Source organism: Dysidea avara, chromosome 15 (genome assembly GCF_963678975.1).
Source record: "Dysidea avara chromosome 15, odDysAvar1.4, whole genome shotgun sequence".
Lineage (NCBI taxonomy): Eukaryota > Metazoa > Porifera > Demospongiae > Dictyoceratida > Dysideidae > Dysidea > Dysidea avara.
Genome location: NC_089286.1, coordinates 1452312 through 1474789, shown reverse-complemented (window position 1 = coordinate 1474789; position 22478 = coordinate 1452312). Strand labels below are relative to the sequence as shown.

The following is a 22478-nucleotide window of genomic DNA, read 5'->3' as shown; positions in this document are numbered from 1 at the left end:
TCTGATTCAAATATGGGCACATGGTGTATCGTAAACTGGGTATGCAATTGCCATGTCTCACAAAGTGGGTGATCACGATGGGACATCAGGTATGCACACCTTTACCTGTGAGTCTTGTACTCTACATGCAGCCTCCTTCACCTGGATTTGTCAGTGTTGACTCTTAGCACCCGAGTGCCGCACAGGTGCGTATCCCAGTGTCAGTTTGATATGTGTAACTGGCTACAAAAAAAAACTATTCTGTAGTAGGTACGAAATTAATAATACTATTTATAAGTGGCAGATCGATGTATAATTAGGGACCCGCCGATTATGCAGGCATAATTATGAGCATAATAGGTGTCTGAAAGAATTGAGCATAATGCTAGCATAATAGGTAGAATATTTGTGTTATAGTATGAATTCTTGCTTATGAAAATAGCTATCACAGAAAGATCGATATACTCTAATAGAACAGTCAGTAACTCTAATAATTATAACAATCATATAGCTGACTGTTCTATTAGAGTATATTGATCTTTTCTGTGATATGCATTTTGACAAGTTTGTGCTTCAGCCACTTATTATTTATCCATAAATTGGAAATTATTATGGGCATAATTTGAACATAATGGGTAAGTAATGAGCATAAATTTAAGCATAATAGGTAAATTTTTGAGCAGTACAGCATAGCATAATAGGTAAAATTATGAGCATAATCGGCGGGTCCCATCACAACTCTGATCCATGACTTCATTATCAGCTACATCATGCACCGCATCAAGGGGTATCACAGCCAATAGTCCTGTAGAACCGTTTGCAACTGGGATCAAAATCAAGTAATCAAGAGGTAAACACGGATGAAATGAAAAGATTTATCGAAGAAGCCCTGAAAAAGGATGACGAACTTACTGCTCCGAAACTTCGGGACCGGTTACTATCATCGTGGCCAGACTTACGTCTACGTGGAATATCACTCTCCACAATAAAACGAACCCGGAAGGACATGGGATGGGTATGTACCAGGCCCCACTATTGCCAGATTATTCGCCAAGTAAGTTTCTTGTTTTTTTATATCACATGTGTTTTTAACAGAGCTGTTCATATAGTTAACCTGTAACCCCATTATACCAAAAATGCTAAAGATATAGCTATTATAGTACATTTTTATTATAGCTTTTTCTTTAAACTCTGTAGCTTAACAAGAAAAAGAGAATGCTGTGGTGCCAGCAAGAATTGCGCCGCAGAGAAGATTTCCAGAATGTTATTTTCACTGATGAAAGTAACATTCAACTAGAGACACATGCAAAGTTATGTTTTCGAAAACATAAACAACCAAGGAAGCTGAAGCCAAGAGCTAAACTTCCTGTTAAGCTACATATTTGGGGTGGCATTTCTTGTCGCGGTGCCACAAAAATTATTATGTTCACAGGCATCATGAATGCTGAGAGACTTAGCCAGATTCTTGAAGCTGGCCTATTGCCATTTATTAGAGATAAATTTCCTGATGGTCATCGTCTATATCACGATAATGACCCTAAACATGCCAGTGGTCATATTGAGAAGTTTTTCTCCAGAAATCATGTAAAATGGTGGCCTACACCACCTGAATCCCCAGACCTCAACCCAATAGAGCTGATCTGGGGATCACTTAAACAGTATTTGCGTCAATCTTACAAACCAAAGAACATTACTGAATTAAAGAATGGCATACAAATGTTTCGGAACACTTTGACACCTGATGTATGTCGAAAATACATATAGCACCTGAAGAAGGTGGTCCCCAAGATTGTCGCAGTAAATGGAGAGGCAAGTGGCTATTAATTGAAACAATATAATACAACAGTATCTATTTACAATGTTAATTATTAATTATTGCCAAAAGTACACCCCTATATTGTTACTTGCTTTATGTGTTGGCAGTGCTTGCTTTCTGTTGGGATAATGTTTCTTTCACTTTTCTTTGTCTCTTGAGTTGTCGGGATCGATCATTGATAGCCCGCACGTATCTTACCCATTTGTCCTTTCTGTCTCCATCTGTGCTGTGGTACTGAAACATTTTTGCTTTATAAATGCCACCCTTAGTGGATCTAAGGCCAGCTTTTTTTCTCCGTCAACAGTTGATCCGTTAACATTGGAATTAATGAGAGTGTCTTCATCAAATAGTTTTAATGCGACCTACCGAGCGACCATCTGTTTTGAGTTTAATGAATATTGTGAGCATTTCATCTGCACCAAGGTATTCGATGTCTTGAATACGTTCTGTTCTCTCAATTTCAGTATCGTGCTAGAATTGATTCAATGATTACATGTAACCGCTATAATATAGTATATCTCACTTCATCATTGTTGGTTGCTTCCGCATTCGTTACGCTTGTGTTAACAACACTGTCACTGGCTGTAGTAGTAGTGACTGTGATAACACTGCCAGGGGCAGTGATAACATCATCAGGGGCTGTAGCAGTGGCTGCAATACTAGTGGCGATGTCAAAGGCTGCAGTAAATACAAAACAACTGAAAATGCTTTAGCTACCTAGGAAGAGACACTTACAATCTGTCACATTTTGATACAAATGTGTGGAATTCACATGGCTTCCAGGTGTAGCATTTGTAGCACCTGATGGTACCAATGCTTTAGCCACACCTGAAACCATGATGGTGTGCAGTTGCTTTGCCATTTGGGTTGAAACGTCTTTAAATTGCCCCGCCATCCAAGTTTTCTGCAATGTATTGTAGTGAAATACATACCATGAACAAATCACTGTTCTTTACCTGCTCTTTGAGCTTTGCCACAATTGTAGCCTTCAAATCTTCTTGCTGTAAGGACATTCAATAATAGGTCAACATCATGCATGGATAAAAGACTAAAACAGACAATGTTATTTGTTTTGGATTAAAAGTTACAAGATCAAAAGCTCATGGAATGTAAAAGAAAGTAAACATATTAATAGCTTGAAATTATTTATCTACAGTGCATAAACATTATTTTTTTGTCTTTCTGATACGAAGCTTTGAATAGATTCCGATTACATTTATGTACTGGGTTTACAATTACTCTACTGTAACAAAAGTATATTTGGATTGATACTGTATGTGGCCAATTGCATTGGTATGCAAATTATTGGTTTGTAAGTTTTGTACAGAGACTACAGAGATATTAACATTTGAAATGAATGCAACACATTAGTAACCTCTTTTGTAGTCACTCTGTGTTGTCACCAGTATTTACAACCAAGGAAAATACCTCACGTTGATTGAAGATTTAGAAAATATTGTGGCCAGTTAGTGTCTTTCTGGTCCAAATATTAAAGACAACTTGTGTTAGTACAGTCATACAGATCTGTTATATTTTAGTACTTGTAGCTATTAAATTAACAAATTAACATGAAACAGTGGGAAAGCCATTGGAATTTTATAACTTACACAACACACTTTAGTTCAAGGAAGCAGACCCTAAAAGCTACACACTGAATTCAGATTGCAATTGAAGGGGTCAAGTATCCTCCACTCACAGCTACAAGCTCAGAAAGTGGGACTGTAACGTCACCAATTATACACTGTATGAGCCTCCAAAATATACACTAGGGATCAATTTATTGTGAGGGAAGCAAGCACTTACCAAGCTGTAAATGCAACACTGAGTGATAGTATGGGTTGTTGTTTATGTCCCAGTAATCAAGAAGACATAACACATGAGTTGTTAATTTTATGGGGTCACAAAGTAAAAACGTGGCCACTATGATATGGCTGAAGGCTGTTTTTTTACACTTGGACCAGTATGCATGTAAGTACTAGAGTTTTTGTTTCTATACTCAAAGGCTGCTTACAAGACAAGTTTTAAAAAACACAACTACTCAAAGATCATCATCCTGTTAACTGGATTTTATGCATACCTAACCACTAGCACAAGTAACCATATATACCTCTTCATGTAGCATAAATAATGGCTAAAACAACAGGTATGCCCTAATTTTGTAGACAAGGGCTGGAAGTTTGGCTGATACAAAGACAGCAATCACAGTGTAAGTGATCAGTAAAATAGCCCATGAGGTCATGATGATGCTTGCTTGATTCAGTGTTTCATAGTTGCTTTTCTTGCTGTAATTATACACATGTTTGCTTCAATAAAATCTATATGCAGTAAGACATAATTCCTATAGTTTTGTGAAATTACTTATAGTTCTACAGTATTCTTAGTTTAAGTGTTAAGACAAATTCAGCTATGGCAATAATGTCAGCTATTGATTTGATACTATAATATTAATCGGACCATCACACACCTCATTTGGAAACTGGTGAATGATTTTTGCATCACGTCTTGGTGGCTGATCATTTATGATCACATGGATGGGTTTTTTAACAACCTAAAGTTGTAAATTGTACATTACACACAATGCAATCATGGATTATGCAATTCATACTTCTTCATTTTCTTCTTCCTCAAATTCACGACTCTCATCACTATTACTACAATCCTCAACCTGCAAGAGGCAGTGAATTATGTATTAAGAGTTCATAATATTTGTGGGGGGAGAGTGTCTAATGGGAAGGTACAGTACAAACATTGTACTGGAATACTAAACTGGACTGGTGTTTTTTTGATTTTTGATTGCATTATTTACCACTTTTATTAGGCATATTGGCTGCTACAGTTTCTTCCACTAGTCATAACTGCTTGAATGTGATCATGAGTGTGACACGTCCCAAGGTTATTTCATTAGTTATTAGTTCCCTATTGAAAATTCATGCAATTAGTATAGAAAGGTATCCTTGGTGCCTTCTCTACCAAATAATTCTATAAGAATTATGCACATGTATAATGATACTAATTAAGCCAACTTGTGCATAAACAGGGTAGTGGCATGGCACATATACGTATGTACTATTACAACTCGCCACTTATATGATTATAACAATGTAGGGGATTTGGATGAACACAAGTTAAAGCCCAGGTCGACATCACTCTTATGTACGCATACACTGGGTACTACTTAGCACAACAAAAATTGAAATAAACCACACACAAAAGGGAGGGTGTAAAGGTTTGCGGTTACCAAGTTTTGCAAGCGAAATAAGCTTAGCTAACAATGTTTTAAACTGTCAAAATCCTTTTGCCAATTTTCTAGGTTGTTTATAATTTCATAGTTCATAATTATGATCCTGTCAGAAATGTTTTAAAGGTGGCTAGAGGATAGAAACTACACACTGTTAGGTTATCAGCACCTCAGCCTTTACTTTACTCTCCTCTCAGTAAAGATAACCTATCCCTACTCATGGTGGGACAAACATATAACACACTAAGTTTAAATAAAAGCATACAGGAAATGAAGCCAACCTATCTTTTGATCATATCAATACATTTATGTTTATTAGGTGTTGATAAAACAAAGGACTCTATTTCTCAAATGTGAATAACATAATGTATGTGGACTCCCTGGTGAAAAAAAACCTACTTACCAGCAAAAATCAGAATACTAGGATATTCCACCCCATCCTCTGGCCAAAGTATGGTACATGGCCCATCATATGGAACATTGTCTGATTCCATTATCATATGTGCTGGGCACACAGATGTCCTTCCGCAGTCTACAAATCTAACTAGAACATAGTCATCTGTAGGTGAAACAAACCAAAACATATAGTTATGCAAATTAGCATCAATCCTCTTAACATTTGCACAGCATGAGAAATCTAACATTTGCATGGCATGAGAGCATGCATTAGTAAAGCTAAACTAAGTTGATTCCAAGATTCCCATTTCCACCTGCATGCTTTAGTGCAAGTCCCAGAAAATGTTTATTGCATGGCTTTTCTCATCTCATGGATTTTCAAATATTCACAATTATTGTATTAGGGGGTTTGTTTTAGTGTTTTTGCTCAAGGTTTCGGCCATAATGAATAAGTAATGACCGCCAGCCCGCATCAGCCAGAGTTTGCTGAATCAATTTGGTTTGGCTTTATTTCCGCGCTACATATAGCAGAATCAGTCCCACTTCCATTATTATTACCATAGATTTAGACATTAAAGCTGTGGCAAAACCGCTATTTTCTACCAGGAGTACATGCTCACATGCTTGAGTGCTCTACTCGGATGGCCATGGTGGCAATGCATCCCTCAAAGTACAATAAAAATAACAAACACACATTTACATTCTACCTTTCTTACTAAGAGCATTCCCCGTTTCGGTCATGATGACAGATCTTCAGACTTGCACAACATCCACGTTACCGAGGTGACAGTTTACACACTAGTCTTGGGCGGCCTCCCCTTCGCATAAATGGTACACTTCCTCTTTATTTGAAGGGGCGGCCGCTCCAACACCTGGTGCTTGCGGCTAACCAGACTTACAAACGGGGGCTTAGACTCAGGCATACTATACAAGGCATACTATACACTGATTGATCAGTGCAGGAGCTATATACCTGTAGCTAGCTAAACCTGTAGCAAAAATGCATGCATTATACAAAGTTCTGATAACTTAGGAGATCAGGGGAAGCACCAGAATTAAAACTTCTATATGAGCAGGAGACGGCAATATGAACAGCCTGTTCAAACAGTGACCGTACTGTTGTTTTCAACACACAACACAGAACAAGCTCGAGCAAGTGTTCGGGCATTAAAAAGTGACCACACAAACATCATATTTCAATAGAAAAACCCAGTGTCTTGCAGATTATAATAAAGAGCCATCCTTCTAAGCTCTTGCAGCCAATGGATGTTATTAATGGTAATGGCTATAGTCAGTTCTGAAGTTTAATTAGATTATCAAAAGTCAAAGGCGATGCCTGGAAATGTGTGGGCTCCCCTTACAACATAGCTACATCATGCACAGCAGCACAGGAAGATTAAGTAGTTAACTTATAAAACAAAACCATAAAGACAATAACGTAATACTGTACAACAAAACATAATTAAAGCTTTGTGAGCTACAGCGTACGTAGGTCTGCTAAGGGTGGTTGAGCTATTTTGTCCCCACTTGAACTACTCTTATTCTAGTAGTACTCCATCCCCTTGTGTCAATTTTTCCCCATTTTTGACTTTTTTTTTGTAGCAGGTGGCTTTCTTGTCTTTACACAAAAAAAAAAGATTTCATGCATCAATTGTACTGACCTAACAATTGCTAATACCCTTCAGAGGAGGGCATAAATGTAAACAAACTATACCTTATGATCAGTAACTGGATTTCTGATACTGTAGTTACATCTGAAGGTATAATAACAATATGATAGTTACAGAAATCTATGTATGTTGGATTGTATACAAGTACACCAAGACAGCTGCAGCTGGTGGTATCAGGCCAAATTGTGACCGGATTTGCAAAAGGGGTTTTCCACACACATCCAATTCTCTAAACTTAGGAGACTATGACTTAACATATAAACCTGAAATTTACTCCTTCCATTAAGACTCACTACTGACACCCTCCTTATATCAACCCCTGTCTGATGTCATCAAGATATCTGTTGGCATCAAATCGACCAAGTTATTCGATAGCATCAACACATGCACATCAAGGTATCTGCATAAACAGGGCACTTGTGTATGTGGGCACATAAAATCTGCCAACTTTTCAAATTTTCAAGTTTATACCTTTTTGTAACCATCATGCTATGGCCATGCAATTTTCAGACTACTCTGTATATTAAATATTTAATTGGCTTTATGATAAAATTATAATATGACTGGGCGTGCGAAAATAGGGCATGTGCGCACATAAAATTAGCCTAATTTGTCGACCTTTCATGGCTCATAACTTTTGATATCATTACGCTACAATATGGCCATGAACTTTTCAACACTTATTTCTCATTTAATCAGCATTAAAATGCAAGGGGCATTCCAATACTGAGATATGACCCATTGTGTGAAAGAGTGAGTTTTGCCCACATGCCCTATTTTTGCAGACCTGGTCACATAGTATACAGTATGTTACAAAATGTAAATGAAACTAGATCTGCGAGAAAGGGTCTTATAGCCTTTCTAATTGCAAGTACTTGGAAATCCATAATGTGACTTGTGAGTATGTACCAGCTACAGTACACTCCTAATGGAGCACTATTTCTGGATGTAATTTTAAGATAATACAGTAGGTTAAACACATGATGAGTTATGACTTGTCAAACTTGGAAATTTGTAAAGGTTATGAGACACCTTTTTAAGCAGCTCCGGTCACAAATATTCTATTCCAGTACTGAGGTATGACTAGTTGATGTAGTTTGTGTTTACGTGCCCTGTTCCAGTCTCATATCTGATGGCATTAAGTCAACCAATTAAAGTTATTCAATGGCATGCATAAACAAATAATGTACATCTGATATCATCAAGATTTTATTATCTGTTGGCACCAAGTCAACAGAGTTATTCAATATAATACTATGGTATCAACACATGTACATCAAGATATCTGATGACATTATATTATATATATCAACCAATTTATTCAATGGAATCAACACGTACACGTCACATTTAATGTCATCAAGTCAACCTAGTCATCTATGGTATCAAAACATCTGATGTGATCAAAAAACACTGATTACTCATCTAATTATAGCTATAGTCATTTTATACATGTGAAGGTACAGTAGATACAGTATAAAGATATCTGATCATCTTATGACATTAAGGTGGCGATAAAGCAATGACGCGCACAAGAAGCCATAGCAAATACATATGACGTAACATATCATATACTACGCAATTTGTGGTAAATCAGGCGGGGCTAATTCGGTGCAGAACCATAATAAACTTACCAAGCACAAAAACAGCCACGAATAACAGGTGAGTTGTTAGCAAAAACAACAAGCAGCTGCTGTTACACATTTCAGGTGGAATGTAACTCACCTTTACAACAAATTGACAACCTTGACAACGTGAAAACAAGCGCTACTAATAATTATTATTTGTTTCGACTCACCTTACAGCCTGTTACAAACATTATCTTTTCTCTGTAGACACGGGTTGAACAACCACGAAACCTCGTATGAATGGTAAGCAATAGTGTCTGAATAATTCTACGTATCGGTATATCATATGTCCATTCTATGGCTTCTTCGCTTGGTGCGAACAGTGAAACAAGGCTATCATCTGCTTTTAAACGCCATATATTTCGACTTGTAAATCGCTTCCACTTATTGATACGTAGGATGATTCTTGTAATAGTATGCTTTCATCATGTGAAGTATTGGAGCTAAAACTTGAGGTTATTGAGAGATAACGCGTCTTCTGTGGTCCACTAAGTACCACCGATTTCTTGGTTTGAGAGCAGTTCTACGCTTTATACTCTCTACGAATGATAGATTCCTGTATGCATAGTTTATTTGTATGCAAAATTAAGTACTAGCTTTCAATATGTCTTAAATTGAGACCATGTTGAGACACAGCAGATTGTTGTCAAGAATGCGCGTTATTACTTTAGCGCCACCTTAATGGCATCAAGACATCTGATGGCATCAAGTCAATTAAGTCATGTGATAGTACCATGCAAACACCCAATCCATCTGCTGGAGTCAATGCAAGTCAGCCAAGTCATACATGTGATGGTACAATGGTATTAAGACGCCTTATAATTATGCAAGACTATTGAGTGTATATACATGTAGTATGTACAAACTGTAGTGTCAAGTAGCATACATCAAGTCAGCCATGTCATGTGACATTTCAAAGAGATCTACAGGTATCAACTAGGCATATGAAGCATCAACACATGTATCAATTTATCTAATGGCTTTGAGGCAACCAAGTATATCAAGACACCTGATGGTCAGCATCAAGTCAACTAAATCATTCAACGGCATCCAGGCTAATGGTATTAAATCAACCAAGAAATCTGATGGCATATCAAGTAAACCGAGTTATGGATGATATCTATTGGTATGAAGTCAACCAAGCTATTCAGTGGTATCAACACGTGCACATCAACACATCTGATGGTGTAATGATATATTTGGACCCTTCTGGAATATTTTATCCCCCTACAAAATCCATTGTTAACACCATTTGCATACATGCATTCAAAGAGGGTCCAGATATTTCAGCTGAAATAATAGATATTCCCTAGCTGTGTCACTGTGTTGGCAAGCTGATTACAGCATATTTAGTAATCACACAGGAATAATGCATACAGTGTACACAAGTTGTAATCATACCAATACTCAGGCTGAGCTCCAGTCAGTTACTGTATCTTCGGTTTGATTTTGCAACCCCAGTACTACAGTTTGTGTGTTATATGTGATAAATTATTTACTTAATATGCAGTGTATGCTAAGTTTTAAAAGTAAACAGTTGTATGTACAAGTGACTACATGGTTAAAACTCCATTGTAGCTGAACATTTCAGCACCCTTAGTTAAACTGCTTCATTCTTCCTGAAGATATTCTTCTAATTTACTGCTAGAATCATCATTGACCTATAGCAATATAACATAAGAAGTCATAATTCTGTGATTCAATGTTTCAAAAACACCAGATGGTGTATAAAGTGATTACACGTGCACGCACTCGTGCACACACACATAATATTAACGTTGCCTAAACTTCAAATTTTGTGACATCTTGGCAAAAGCTGCCTTGTTCACACAAGCATGGGTCTTGGAAAAACCACATTAACCTGCAGGGCTAAAACCATGCGTTGTGTGATTGGCTGATCCATGGTGAATATTTTAAGCCAAATAACAACACTGTAAGCTAATGCCAACGGACGTTATGGCTGCAAATGTAAGTGCCTAAGCCACAATACTTCCAGTTGCTGTCCACATGGATGAGAAAGTAGATGTCAACACAGAAAATACACTACATAGGTAAGAGTGTGGTAAAGTATTCTCGATGACCGTTAGCCAACAAGACTTACAATGTACATGTAATGATCAAATCTAACCACAGCAAGTGTAAAAACCAAAATTGCGCCAGTTTAGTAGTCCAGTCTACTGTATAGCAATGTCACATGGACTATGGTATTCTGCAAATGGTATGACCCTACTCTTTGCACATGCATTCTCATATCAAGAAATCGTCTGAGTGTTCAGCACTATGATGCTCAGCACTATGATGCTCACTCTCAAGTTTTGATTGAAAATCAAATCACCCAAGCCAGTGAAGGCTGACAGCCTTGCCGCGCTGAGTGATCAATCACCCCAGCCAATACGAGTTCTACCACTGGATTGCTTTTATAGACATACCTAAATGCTTCGATGATGGGTGGGAGAAAGTAACATTGCTGTTATATTTGTTAATGTAAACGGACAAGTCCTGGAGATATCACGGAAATACTTCACCATGTGACTCACAATAGAATCGATTGTGGGTTGCGAGCAAAACCTGCCAAAAGACGCGATGAACGTCTACTATGCCAAACTATGGTGAAATACGTGCGAGTTACTTTGTTAAACTAGTTTGTGTGCGTTCAGGCTGCTAATAGTTTCGTGCAATTCTTGTAAGCATAGCCTTGCTCGTGCTATATCAAAAATAAAGTACTCGGCGCTTGGCCTCAATGCTAATAAAGTACTCGGCTTCACCTCGTGCTTTATTAGCATCTCGGCCGCGCGCCTCGTACTTTATTTTTCATATAGCACTCGCGGCTATGTTTTAACATATACATACGTTAGCCCTATACAAGCTATATCCGCATAGAGAACCTACCTCATGTGGTACATGACTTATTCCTTTTTAATATAAGTCCCATATCTAGTGAGTTAGATAAAGATGAGAAGTGCAAAACATTTTTCGTTGTATGTGGCTCTACCTTTTCTCTTAATGCCACCATAATAATTGATGCTGCAGGCCTTTTGAGAAATGAAGATCACCATTCTAAGAGAGAAAGAGAACATACAATTATCACTTTGGTGGGAGGCATTTTTACAAACTCACCTACATGTGTCTTCTTGGAATACTGTAGGCCAACATCACCTACATGTACGAAATGTAAAAAGCTACTTTGAGAATGAGTTAAACCTTCACATGCATGGTAACAGTAGAAAACTTCTCCACAACGTTACACCATTACAAGTGATCCAGGCCATGGGCACCTGTCAGCAACTTTGCTGAACAACAGGCAATATTACTGTCTGGAAAAATACAAAGAGATGATTTAAAGATTCTACATTTTAGCATAACTAAAAAGGTACAGTATCACTGCTCACAACTCTGTTTAAGGCATAGCTCTCAACAGAAATTAGAATCACCATTTTTTTTTCCTTCTAATAAATTGCTTTACGTGGCACTGTTAAGTTTTTCCTTTTAACTCCAACCAAACCAATTGCACTTATTACCTGTTATTCGTACACGAAGTACTGTACACTTGCAATGGCCTGGTAAATATTACCACCCACTTGCCCGATTATATGATGTTCTTGCAATTGCATGATTGAGTACATGGGCAGTTGGAGACATCACTATTCAGTGGAGGTATGATACACTCATGTGAGCTCATACAAATTGTACTGAGCAATTATCACTACAAATAACGAAGTTACTAATCTCATTAGTTATCCTCTGAGTAACACCTAGCCACAACGAAGTAACGAGGCCTACTGAATGAAGCTTATTCACTAGCTTATTACTTATAACCAAGATTTGCACATTGTCCAACAATGCAATCATGTCACGTGATAAGGTGGTAGTTTCACACGTGACAGCTTAAGGCTGTGGACGCAAAGTAATATAATCTGTAACATTATTATAGTTACTTCATTTTATGGGGGTAATATGTAACTAGTTACTTTTATAAAGTAACTGTTCCAACAGCAGGGCTCCCAGTAATTTCCTTGAGTGTACTGTCAAACTGCCAGTACAACACACATTTTGTCCTGTCAAAACATTAAAATGTACTGGTACCCAGTGTATGCCAAAAGTAATGTAGTCATGCCTAAAGTAATGTAACCATGTCAAAAATTAATGTAACACACTGTTTCTAGTCCAGTACAACAAGTCCAGTACAACAGTGTTTTATGAAACTTCATGCATCCCACAAGTCAAAGGTAACACTGGATAACATGGTTTTTTTAAATACATTTTGCACATTCATATATAGCTGACAAGTACAAGTAGGCTGGTGTTCAAACATCACTGTTTTGGCTTGAGGTAAAGCTTGCAGCCACAAACCATAAACAAACAGCTTAAGGTTACGGGATAGTGATTAACCCTTTGTTATCCCAATTAAATACGTAATGCGTAAAACCGCTGTTACCTAAAAGCCATTTTAGTGGCGCAAATATACATGCGCGTTTAAAGAGGCATAACGTCTACGGAGAATATCCGATTGATGAACTCTTACTGCCCAGCTGCTCGCCATGGTTTCACGATTCTAATCGTCTTTAAAGCGTGAAAACTGGACGAAGTATGGCGAAGTTACGAGCGAAAGAAGTCGCTGCTATGCTGGACGACGATAGTGACTGGAATGATTCGGATGAAGAAGCCGAACGAGATGAAAAGCGTGAGGCTAGTGACGATTACGACGGTGGTGAAGAAGAACACGAAGGCCTAGAAGGTTTTCTAGACTATATTGAGGAGTATCAGGTATTCTTTCGCCTTTGTGCTTATAAACAATGATTTCTTTTTGTTCTTTTTTTATAATTCACAATGCAAATGCTATTTACCCATAACAATGGTTGTATTAGTTTCCTCTAAGGTTATTTGTACTTCTTTGGCAAGGGAATATTTATATGGCAGCTATTTTTAGTACTGGTTAGGTCTCCAAGACTGGGAACCTCCACCATTGGATGATGACGACAACAACATTGGACAGATTCCACCACCCAAAGGTAGCCTCACTGAAGTGGATGATCAGGAGACTGTGAAAGCTACTGATGATGATGTATGTCACACTTTCTTCCATTGTCAACTATTCACTGTAATTGTATTTATAGGTACAAGAAGAACGCTCGACTGGAAGTGGTCGAGTGTTGGAGAGTGGTACTGGGAGAATACTGGTATGTCACTGAACAGTTTGTCTTGTTGATAATGTATTCCTTTTAGGCTGAAGAAGATGTTTCTGCACTGACCGAAAGTACTGGAGGGAATGAGATTGCAGGCGTGAGTGGAGGGGGCAGTAGCAACAGCACTTCTAGTGAAAGTGGCTCCCTAGAAATCTCTATTAACATTTCTAATTTAAGCAGAGTACCAAATAGGTTAGGTGTTTCTATTGATTTGTCAAATTTAACTTGTCCCATTCCTCCACCTTCTACTACAACTGCTAGTGCCTCTATTCCTCTCAGGGGGGGTCCATTTGTTGAGCCTGTGGGTCCTACAACACCCCTGACACCAACAGCTACAGCAATGGATTTTTTTGGGCAGAGTTTTGATGACGATCTTTTTAGGCACATTGTAGATGAGACCAACTTGTATGCCTCTCAAAAGGGTTCTAAATGGAGGTGGCCTCTAACTGTAGATGAACTAAAGGCCTTCTTAGGGGTATGGATCATGATGGGAATAGTTAGGCTACCCCGGGTTCGTGATTATTGGTCCCAAGAACGTATTTATGGGGAAAATTTAGTGATTACTGATGCCTTTGCTAGAGATCGTTTTTTTTTAGATATACAGTATTTCTTCCAAATTTGGCAGTGCCGACTGTTTCCATGACGAAGTTGTGGCCATCGCGAACAAAAGATGCACGCGTATTCTAAAAAAAAATAGCGATGATGTTACAATTATTATTTAAACAACACCTCACCTTGTAGAGCAGTTAATGGACAGTATTCAGGCCGCTTTTCAGTCACGGAGGATCCTTAGTTAAAGAGTTACAGTGGTGAGTTCACACCTGTGTAATATACAAAATTTCAGTAAAAATAATTCAGGTAACGGGGTATGCGTGCCACTTTAATGGCTTTTAGGTAACAAAGGGTTAATGCGTGGGCGAAATAAAAAGTAAATGTGCTTTGTACATCTAAGCCACTTAGTATTAGGAGTAAACAACTAGTGCATTACTATAAACTTCATTACTACATTTTATTTAGGGACAAACAAAGGCACATAACTTGGAGGATAAAGCAGTGGAGACGAGAGAAGATGGAAACTCCGCCGCCAAAATTGAGACTAACTGATTTGTGTACTTTACTAATTTTTGAATCAATAGATTAACAATAAAAATATCTAGATCCTGTGGAAGCGTTTTTGTTTGTTTACGCATTACGAACGATTGTTTGTAACAAAACACCCTAAACGGACACCATAAACCAACTTCTATCAAGAATAGCGGCGTCCAGGGAAAGAATTTCAAGAAAAATGCTTCCACAGGACCTGAAAATTTTATTATTCTACACGCCACAACTAACAAGGTGAACTAGAAATAGGCAACTGTTCAGAAAAAATGCGGCGCATTTTAGAGGTCGAATCCATCACTAAAGCTTCGCCATTATATCCGTAGGGTACACTATCTCTGACATGCGCACAGCATTCCGCGGTGCATTATAAATTAGCAACCAGCTGGTGCTACGCGACAGGTAATTAGTCCAATTTGTCAGCAACAACTTTCTACACAAAAACAGGTAATGTATTGAATGAAGTGTTACAAACAAATAAAACAATGTTGTGTATATAATCAAGACACACGGTAGTGTGTCGTGCGGCCCAAGAAGCCAGCGCGCCACACCGTGAGTATATTGACAGGAAGAACGAAAACGTAATATTCACACCTTTGTATCTCGGTGATCACTTATCTGATTGGAACCAAATTTGCTACACAGTTGCCCGCCAGCCAAGGGAGTCTACATTCCAAATTTGAAGGAAATCGCTCCAGCCATTTCCGAGATACGAGCTGCCAAAGTTTCGTTTTTTTTTCTTCGTTTTTTTTTTCTACTTCTTCGTCTTTTCGCACACTTGCAAAAATTGCTATAACAAGCAAACGCGTACTCCGATCGCCTTGAAATTTGACACACAGAAAGGGAGTCCAAAGGCGAATCCTAGCATCAAATTTGGTACAAATCCGATGAATGGTTCAGGAGTTATGACCGATTATTCGCGTAAAACAAGATCGATTTGTTGTCACGCCTACAGGGTAAACCGCTTCATGGAATGAGTTGAAAATTGGTATGTAGATGGAGTAACCATTGTAGGAGTGCCTTTTGGTGGTTTGAAAGGAATCGAGATAAAGACCACGGAGATATGACACAAAACCCAACCTGTGTCACAATTACGCGATCGATTTTTATGAATAAAAAAGTATTAGTTTTCACGCCTACTAGGCAAACCGCTTAGAGCAATAAGCTGAAAATCGGTGTATAGCTGGAATAATCTTCATAGAAAGTCCTTGCAGTAGTACAGAAGAATCGGATTACAAACCACTGAGTTATGATTCGAAAGCCAACTCCGTGTAGCAAATTCGAGATACTCTAATAGAACAGTCACCCTAATAGAGCATTTGGCTAATTTATTTACTCCATTATAGAATTTTATTACATCACAAGTTATTGTGTAGGGAGTTCAGCTGCAAACAGTTAATCTTATAGACAGTTCAGCAAGAAGACAGTCACCATGTGGAGAGTTAAGCAAATACACCACTATAGAGATTCAGAACGTCACACTGAAGAAAGTTCAGCTATAAACAAGTCATGCACTGTGTAGAGAATTCAGCTACAATTAAGTCACTCTCTAGAGAATTCAGTTACGCAGAATTCAGCTACACACAAGTCACTGTGGAGAGAGTTCAGCTACAAACAAATTACCCTTTAGAGTAATCAGCTACAAACAAAACACTTTGCAGGGTGTTCAACTGCAACAAATCAATTACCTTTAGAGCGATCAGCAATGAACAAATCAACACAAATCTACCTGTAGAGAGATCAGCTAGAAACAAATCACCCTGAAGAGAGTTCAGCTACAAAAAATCACCCTGTAGAGACATCAGCTAGAAACTAGACACAATGTAAGGAGTTCAGCTACAAGCAAACACCCTGTAGAGAGTTCAGCTAAAACAAATCAACCTGCAGAGAGATCAGCTACAAACAAATCAACCTGCAGAGAGATCAGCTATATACACACAAATCAACTTGTAGAGAGATCAGCTACAAACAAATCACCCTGTAGAGAGATCAGCTAGAAACTACACACAATGTAAGGAGTTCAGCTACAAACAAATCACCCTGTAGAGAGATCAGCTACAAACTAGACACAAAGTAAGGAGTTCAGCCAATCAGCTAGAAACAAATCACCCTGAAGAGAGGTCAGCTACAAAAAATCACCCTGTAGATAGATCAGCTAGAAACAAATCACCCTGAAGAGAGGTCAGCTACAAAAAAATCACCCTGTAGAGAGATCAGCTACAAACAAATTGCCCTGTAGAGAGATCGGCTACAAACAAATCAACCTGCAGAGAGATCAGCTACACACAAATCAACTTGTAGAGAGTTCAGCTACAAACAAATTACCCTGTAGAGAGATCGGCTACAAACAAATCAGCCTGTAGAGAGTTCAGCTAAAACAAATCAACCTGCAGAGAGATCAACTACAAACAAATCACCTTATAGAGAGTTCAGCTACAAACAAATTACCCTATAGAGAGATCGGTTACAAACAAATCAACCTGCAGAGAGATCAGCTACACACAAATCAACTTGTAGAGAGATCAATTACAAACAAATCACCCTGTAGAGAGATCAACTAGAAACTACACACAATGTAAGGAGTTCAGCTACACATAAATCACCTTATAGAGAGTTCAGCTACAAACAAATCACTCTGTAGAGAGATCAGCTAAAAACTGGACACAATGTAAGGAGTTCAGCTACAAGCAAATCACCCTTTAGTGAGTTCAGCTACAAACAAATCAACCTGCAGCGAGATCACCTACAAAAAAGCACCTTGTACAGAGTTCAGCTACAAACAAATTACCCTGTAGAGAGATCGGCTACAAACAAATCAACCAGTAGAAAGATCAGCTACACACAAATCAACTTGTAGAGAGATCAGCTACAAACAAATCACCCTGTAGAGAGATCGGCTAGAAACTAGTCACAATGTAAGGAGTTCAGCTACAAGTAAATCACCCTGTAGAGAGTTCAGCTAAAACAAATCAACCTGCAGAGAGATCAGCTACAAATAAATCACTTTATAGACAGTTCAGCTACAAACAAATTACCTTGTAGAGAGATCGGCTGCAAATTAATCAACCTGCAGAGAGATCAGCTACACACAAATCAACTTGTAGAGAGATCAGCTACAAACAAATCACCCTGTAGAGAGATCAGCTTGAAACTAGATACAATGCAAGGAGTTCAGCTACAAGCAAAATCACCCTTTAGTGAGTTCAGCTACAAACAAATCAACCTGCAGTGAGATCACCCACAAAAACGCACTTGTACAGAGTTCAGTTACAAACAAATCACCCTGTAGAGAGATCAGGTAGAAGAATTCACCTTGTAGAGCGTTCATTTACAAAGAAACCATCATATAGAGAGTTCAGCTACAAAGAAATTACCCCGTAGAGAGTTCAGCTAGAAGAAGTCACCTTGTAAAGAGTTTAGCTACAAAGAAACCATCATGTACAGAGTTCATCTACAAAGAAACCACCTGTACAGAATTCACCCTGTAGAAAGATTAGCTAGAAGAAGTCGCCTTGTAGAGTGTTCAGTTACAAAGAAACCATCATGTAGAGAGTTCAGCTGCAAACAAATCACTCTGTAGAGAGTTCAGCTACAAAGAAACCGCCATGTAGAGAGTTCAGCCTCATACAAACCACCTTGTAGAGAATTCAACTACAACAAATCACCCTGTAGAGAAGAAGTTACCTTGTAGAGAGTTCAGCTACAAAGAAACCACCATATAGAGAGTTTAGCTGCAAACAATTCACCTGTAGAGAGTTCAGCTAGAAACAAATCACCCCGTAGAGAGATCAACTGGACGAAGTCACCTTGTAGAGAGTTCAGCTACAAAGAAACCATCATGTACAGAGTTCATCTACAAAGAAACCACCTGTACAGAATTCAACTACAAACAAATCACCCTGTATAGAGATCAGCTAGAAGAAGTTACCTTGTAGATAGTTCAGCTACAACAATTCACCCTGTAGAAAGATTAGCTAGAAGAAGTCGCCTTGTAGAGTGTTCAGTTACAAAGAAACCATCATGTAGAGAGTTCAGCTGCAAACAAATCACTCTGTAGAGAGTTCAGCTACAAAGAAACCGCCATGTAGAGAGTTCAGCCTCATACAAACCACCTTGTAGAGAATTCAACTACAACAAATCACCCTGTAGAGAAGAAGTTACCTTGTAGAGAGTTCAGCTACAAAGAAACCACCATGTAGAGAGTTTAGCTGCAAACAATTCACCTGTAGAGAGTTCAGCTAGAAACAAATCACCCCGTAGAGAGATCAACTGGACGAAGTCACCTTGTAGAGAGTTCAGCTACAAAGAAACCATCATGTAGAGAGTTCAGCTGCAAACAAATCACCCTGCAGAGAGTTCAGCTACAAAAAAATCACCCTGTAGAGAGTTCAGCTAGACGAAGTCACCTTATAGAGAGTTCAGCTACAAAGAAACCATCATGTAGAGAGTTCGGCTATAAAGACACCACCATGTAGAGAGTTTAGCTGCAAACAAATCACCTGTTACAGAGAGTTCAGCTACAAAGAAACCATCCTGTATATAGTTCAGCTACATTTCAAGTCATCCAGTAGAGAGATCAGCTGCAAAAAAAATCCTGTGGGGAATAATGAACATGTAATAAATATATGTATATAATTTGTATAATTACTAATAAAATCAAAAATAATTGAAGTACTAAAATTCTTCTTTAAGTTCTTTTCTTCTTCCTGTGGTAAAAAAAAAACAAACACATGGGTTAAAAAAGCCCCAAAGCCAGCCATAGGCCGGCTTTGCAGTATACAAATACAAAAAGAAGTGATATCTAATCAAAAACAGCCAAGCTGTAAAAAAAGGTGCGGCCCCCATAAAGGCCATAGTGAAAAAAGATGTGAAATCCAAGGTGGCGGCCAAGAAATGGCTGTGATGGTAGGTTAATGGTTACATTTTAATAACAGCAATTCAGGTGAATTTTGTGCCGCTTGGTCTTGGCACCAAATTCACCTGAATTGTTGTTATTAAAATGTAACCATTAACCTACCATCACAGCCATTTCTTGGCCGCCACCTTGGATTTCACATCTTTTTTCACCATGGCCTTTATGGGGGCCGCACCTTTTTTTACAGCTTGGCTGTTTTTGATTAGATTATCATAGCATGGCAAGCAATAGGACCATCAAAGGCTCTCACAGGTGCAATGGGAGATTTCCAAGAAATCTAAAAACTTCAAAAAGAGCAAGTACACCAAAAAACATAAGGTACTCACCAGCTTGAACCTGAATAGCAATAGAATCATCAACTTGGGAAACTTGAAACACCACCTTACTACTATCAGTGAGCATGCTGCCACCTGTCAGTCCCCCTGCACAATCCCTGAAGAAAAAAGAATAGTTCTAACTGGAGAAACAAACAAGGCTGGATTAGCATCTACACTTGTTAGCATTTGTACAGGATGCAATAAACAGTTTAAGTTTCCTACATCTACCAAAACAACTGGTACAAGTGGAGGTCAATATTGGACATGCAATTTAGCAGCTGTGTGGGGTCAAATGGTCACTGGTAATGGATATGCGCCTTTATCAGACTCAATGTCAGTGATGGGCATATCAACAATGACCAAGGCAGCATTTATTTCTGCTGAACAGCGTATTGGCAGCTGGTGGTGGGAACTGTTGCAGGAATCCATGAAGATAGCAGGTGAAGAAGAGAGAGCTCTAGCCATAGCCAACAACAGTTACCATCAAGGTGTGCCTGCAATAACAGTAATAGTAGATGGCGGATGGTGCAAACGCACACATAGACACACTTACAACGCCAAATCAGGGGTTGGTATAATCATTGGAAACAAACAGGCAAAATTCTATTCATAGGTGTTCGAAATAAATTTTGTTACATTTGTAGTAGAGCAAATAACCTCAACTGCACTCCTCCTCCAGAACACCAATGTTTCATGAAGTGGAGTGGCTCATCATCAGAAATGGAAGCCAATATCATCTTGGAAGGATTCAGAATATGTGAACAACAACATGGTGTGAGGTACATATCCTTTATAGGAGATGGAGATAGTTCAGTATACCCCACTCTAATATCTAACATACCATGAGGGTATGCCATTACGAAGATAGAGTGTGCAAACCATTCAGTCAAATGTTATCAAACACATCTTGAGAAAATAGTACAGGAAAACCCCACCTATAAAGGGAGAGGAAAACTAACCGAGGCAATGAGAAAGAGACTTGCCCGAGCTGCACGATGTGCCATTGTCATGAGAAGCCAGGAGAATGATAAACGAATGGCAGTTGTCAAATTACGGAAAGACCTCATCAATGGTCCACTTCACTGTTTTGGCTACCACACAAAATGCAGTACAGATTTTCGTAAAGTCAAACAAAATAGTCACCCATCTTCATCTAACATGTCATCACTTCCTCACAGTAGCACACCATCACTGCCTCACAGTAGCACACCATCACTACCTCACAGTAGCACACCATCACTACCTCACAGTAGCACACCATCACTGAAATATACCAACATACAATCATTGAGAGAAATGGCATTTCACAGCTTACCTGATGCAAATGATGATCCAGGTGAAGTAGACAGCATCATGTCACAACTTCAGGAGGACTGGTATGACTGTACAAATGATAAAGATTTAGATGAAGTAAGACACATTTCTGACAAACCACTAACCACCTTAGATGAAGCAATGATTTGTGATATACAACGAGTGGTTGCTAGACTAGCTGAAAAAGCTCCTCAGTTGATTGGTAAGTATAACTTACATAGCTCTGCATGCTTTATGAGATCTTTATGTAGGAAACTTTACAACCAACTTAGCAGAGTCCTGGAAGCACATATGTGCAAAGTTTGATGGTGGGAAACAAATTAATCGCAGTCAAAGAGGGTCATGGACAGGTCGCTGTGCTGGTGCTGGCTTGCGAAACAATGATGGACCAATGTGGGGTCCTATAGCATGGGAGAAGATCACTCAAAACCTATTCATTAACAGCTGCAAAGGCAGCAGAAGCTGATCGTCATAGAAAGGCTACTGAAAATGCTAGACTGCAGCGGAAGAGAGCAAAGTCCTCAAATGACAACAGTGCAGCCTCAAGACGGGCATACTCCAGACATGATGGTGGTCCTGAACCTGATGACTCTACATCCGATCTTCCAGCTGTGGATCTACAAGACATGATGATCCAATTTGAATGATGCCACGTGAACCGTTGTGGTGACGTCCAGGTCTAAGATGAGTTCATCTTCAGCCTCGTCTTCAGCTACTTCTAGGCAAGAACCTCTCAGTCTGTGCAGCCAATTTCATCTGTCACGACTGTTTAAATTTCTGAAACGCACGTTTGGTAAGAATGGACAGAAACGATCATTTCGAGCAGAGTGGTGCCAGACCTACAAGTGGCTTCATTATGATGTTGACAAGGATGCCGCATTTTGTTACTTATGTATGCAAGCTGAGCATGAGATGAAGTTT

At 38.7% G+C, this 22478-nt stretch overlaps 2 protein-coding genes and 2 long non-coding RNA genes across 4 annotated transcripts; 1 reads left to right on the top strand and 3 right to left on the bottom strand.

Annotated features, from left to right (window-relative positions):
• Positions 1 to 1802: 1802 nt before the first annotated feature.
• Positions 1803 to 13267, bottom strand: LOC136245139 (uncharacterized). The gene is made up of 7 exons (XM_066036646.1): positions 13250 to 13267; positions 4401 to 4460; positions 4260 to 4343; positions 2752 to 2796; positions 2531 to 2699; positions 2319 to 2473; positions 1803 to 2266 (listed from the first exon to the last, which is right to left on the bottom strand). Exons 1-7 carry the CDS (start codon positions 13265 to 13267, stop codon positions 2138 to 2140), a joined length of 660 nt encoding a protein of 219 aa, XP_065892718.1. The 3' UTR covers positions 1803 to 2137.
• Positions 13128 to 14502, top strand: LOC136245464 (uncharacterized; the record flags this gene model as incomplete). Its single annotated transcript, XM_066037000.1, has 4 exons — positions 13128 to 13491; positions 13655 to 13789; positions 13842 to 13904; positions 13951 to 14502. Coding segments are annotated over exons 1-4 (927 nt in total), but the record flags the coding sequence as incomplete, so codon positions are not given.
• Positions 14503 to 20260: 5758 nt separating this feature from the next.
• Positions 20261 to 21402, bottom strand: LOC136245669 (uncharacterized). Its single transcript, XR_010696050.1, has 3 exons — positions 21227 to 21402; positions 21085 to 21178; positions 20261 to 21031 (listed from the first exon to the last, which is right to left on the bottom strand). It is a non-coding gene; the product is annotated as an uncharacterized lncRNA (long non-coding RNA).
• On the bottom strand, positions 21399 to 21974 carry LOC136245668 (uncharacterized). Its single transcript, XR_010696049.1, has 3 exons — positions 21686 to 21974; positions 21559 to 21625; positions 21399 to 21506 (listed from the first exon to the last, which is right to left on the bottom strand). It is a non-coding gene; the product is annotated as an uncharacterized lncRNA (long non-coding RNA).
• Positions 21975 to 22478: the final 504 nt, after the last annotated feature.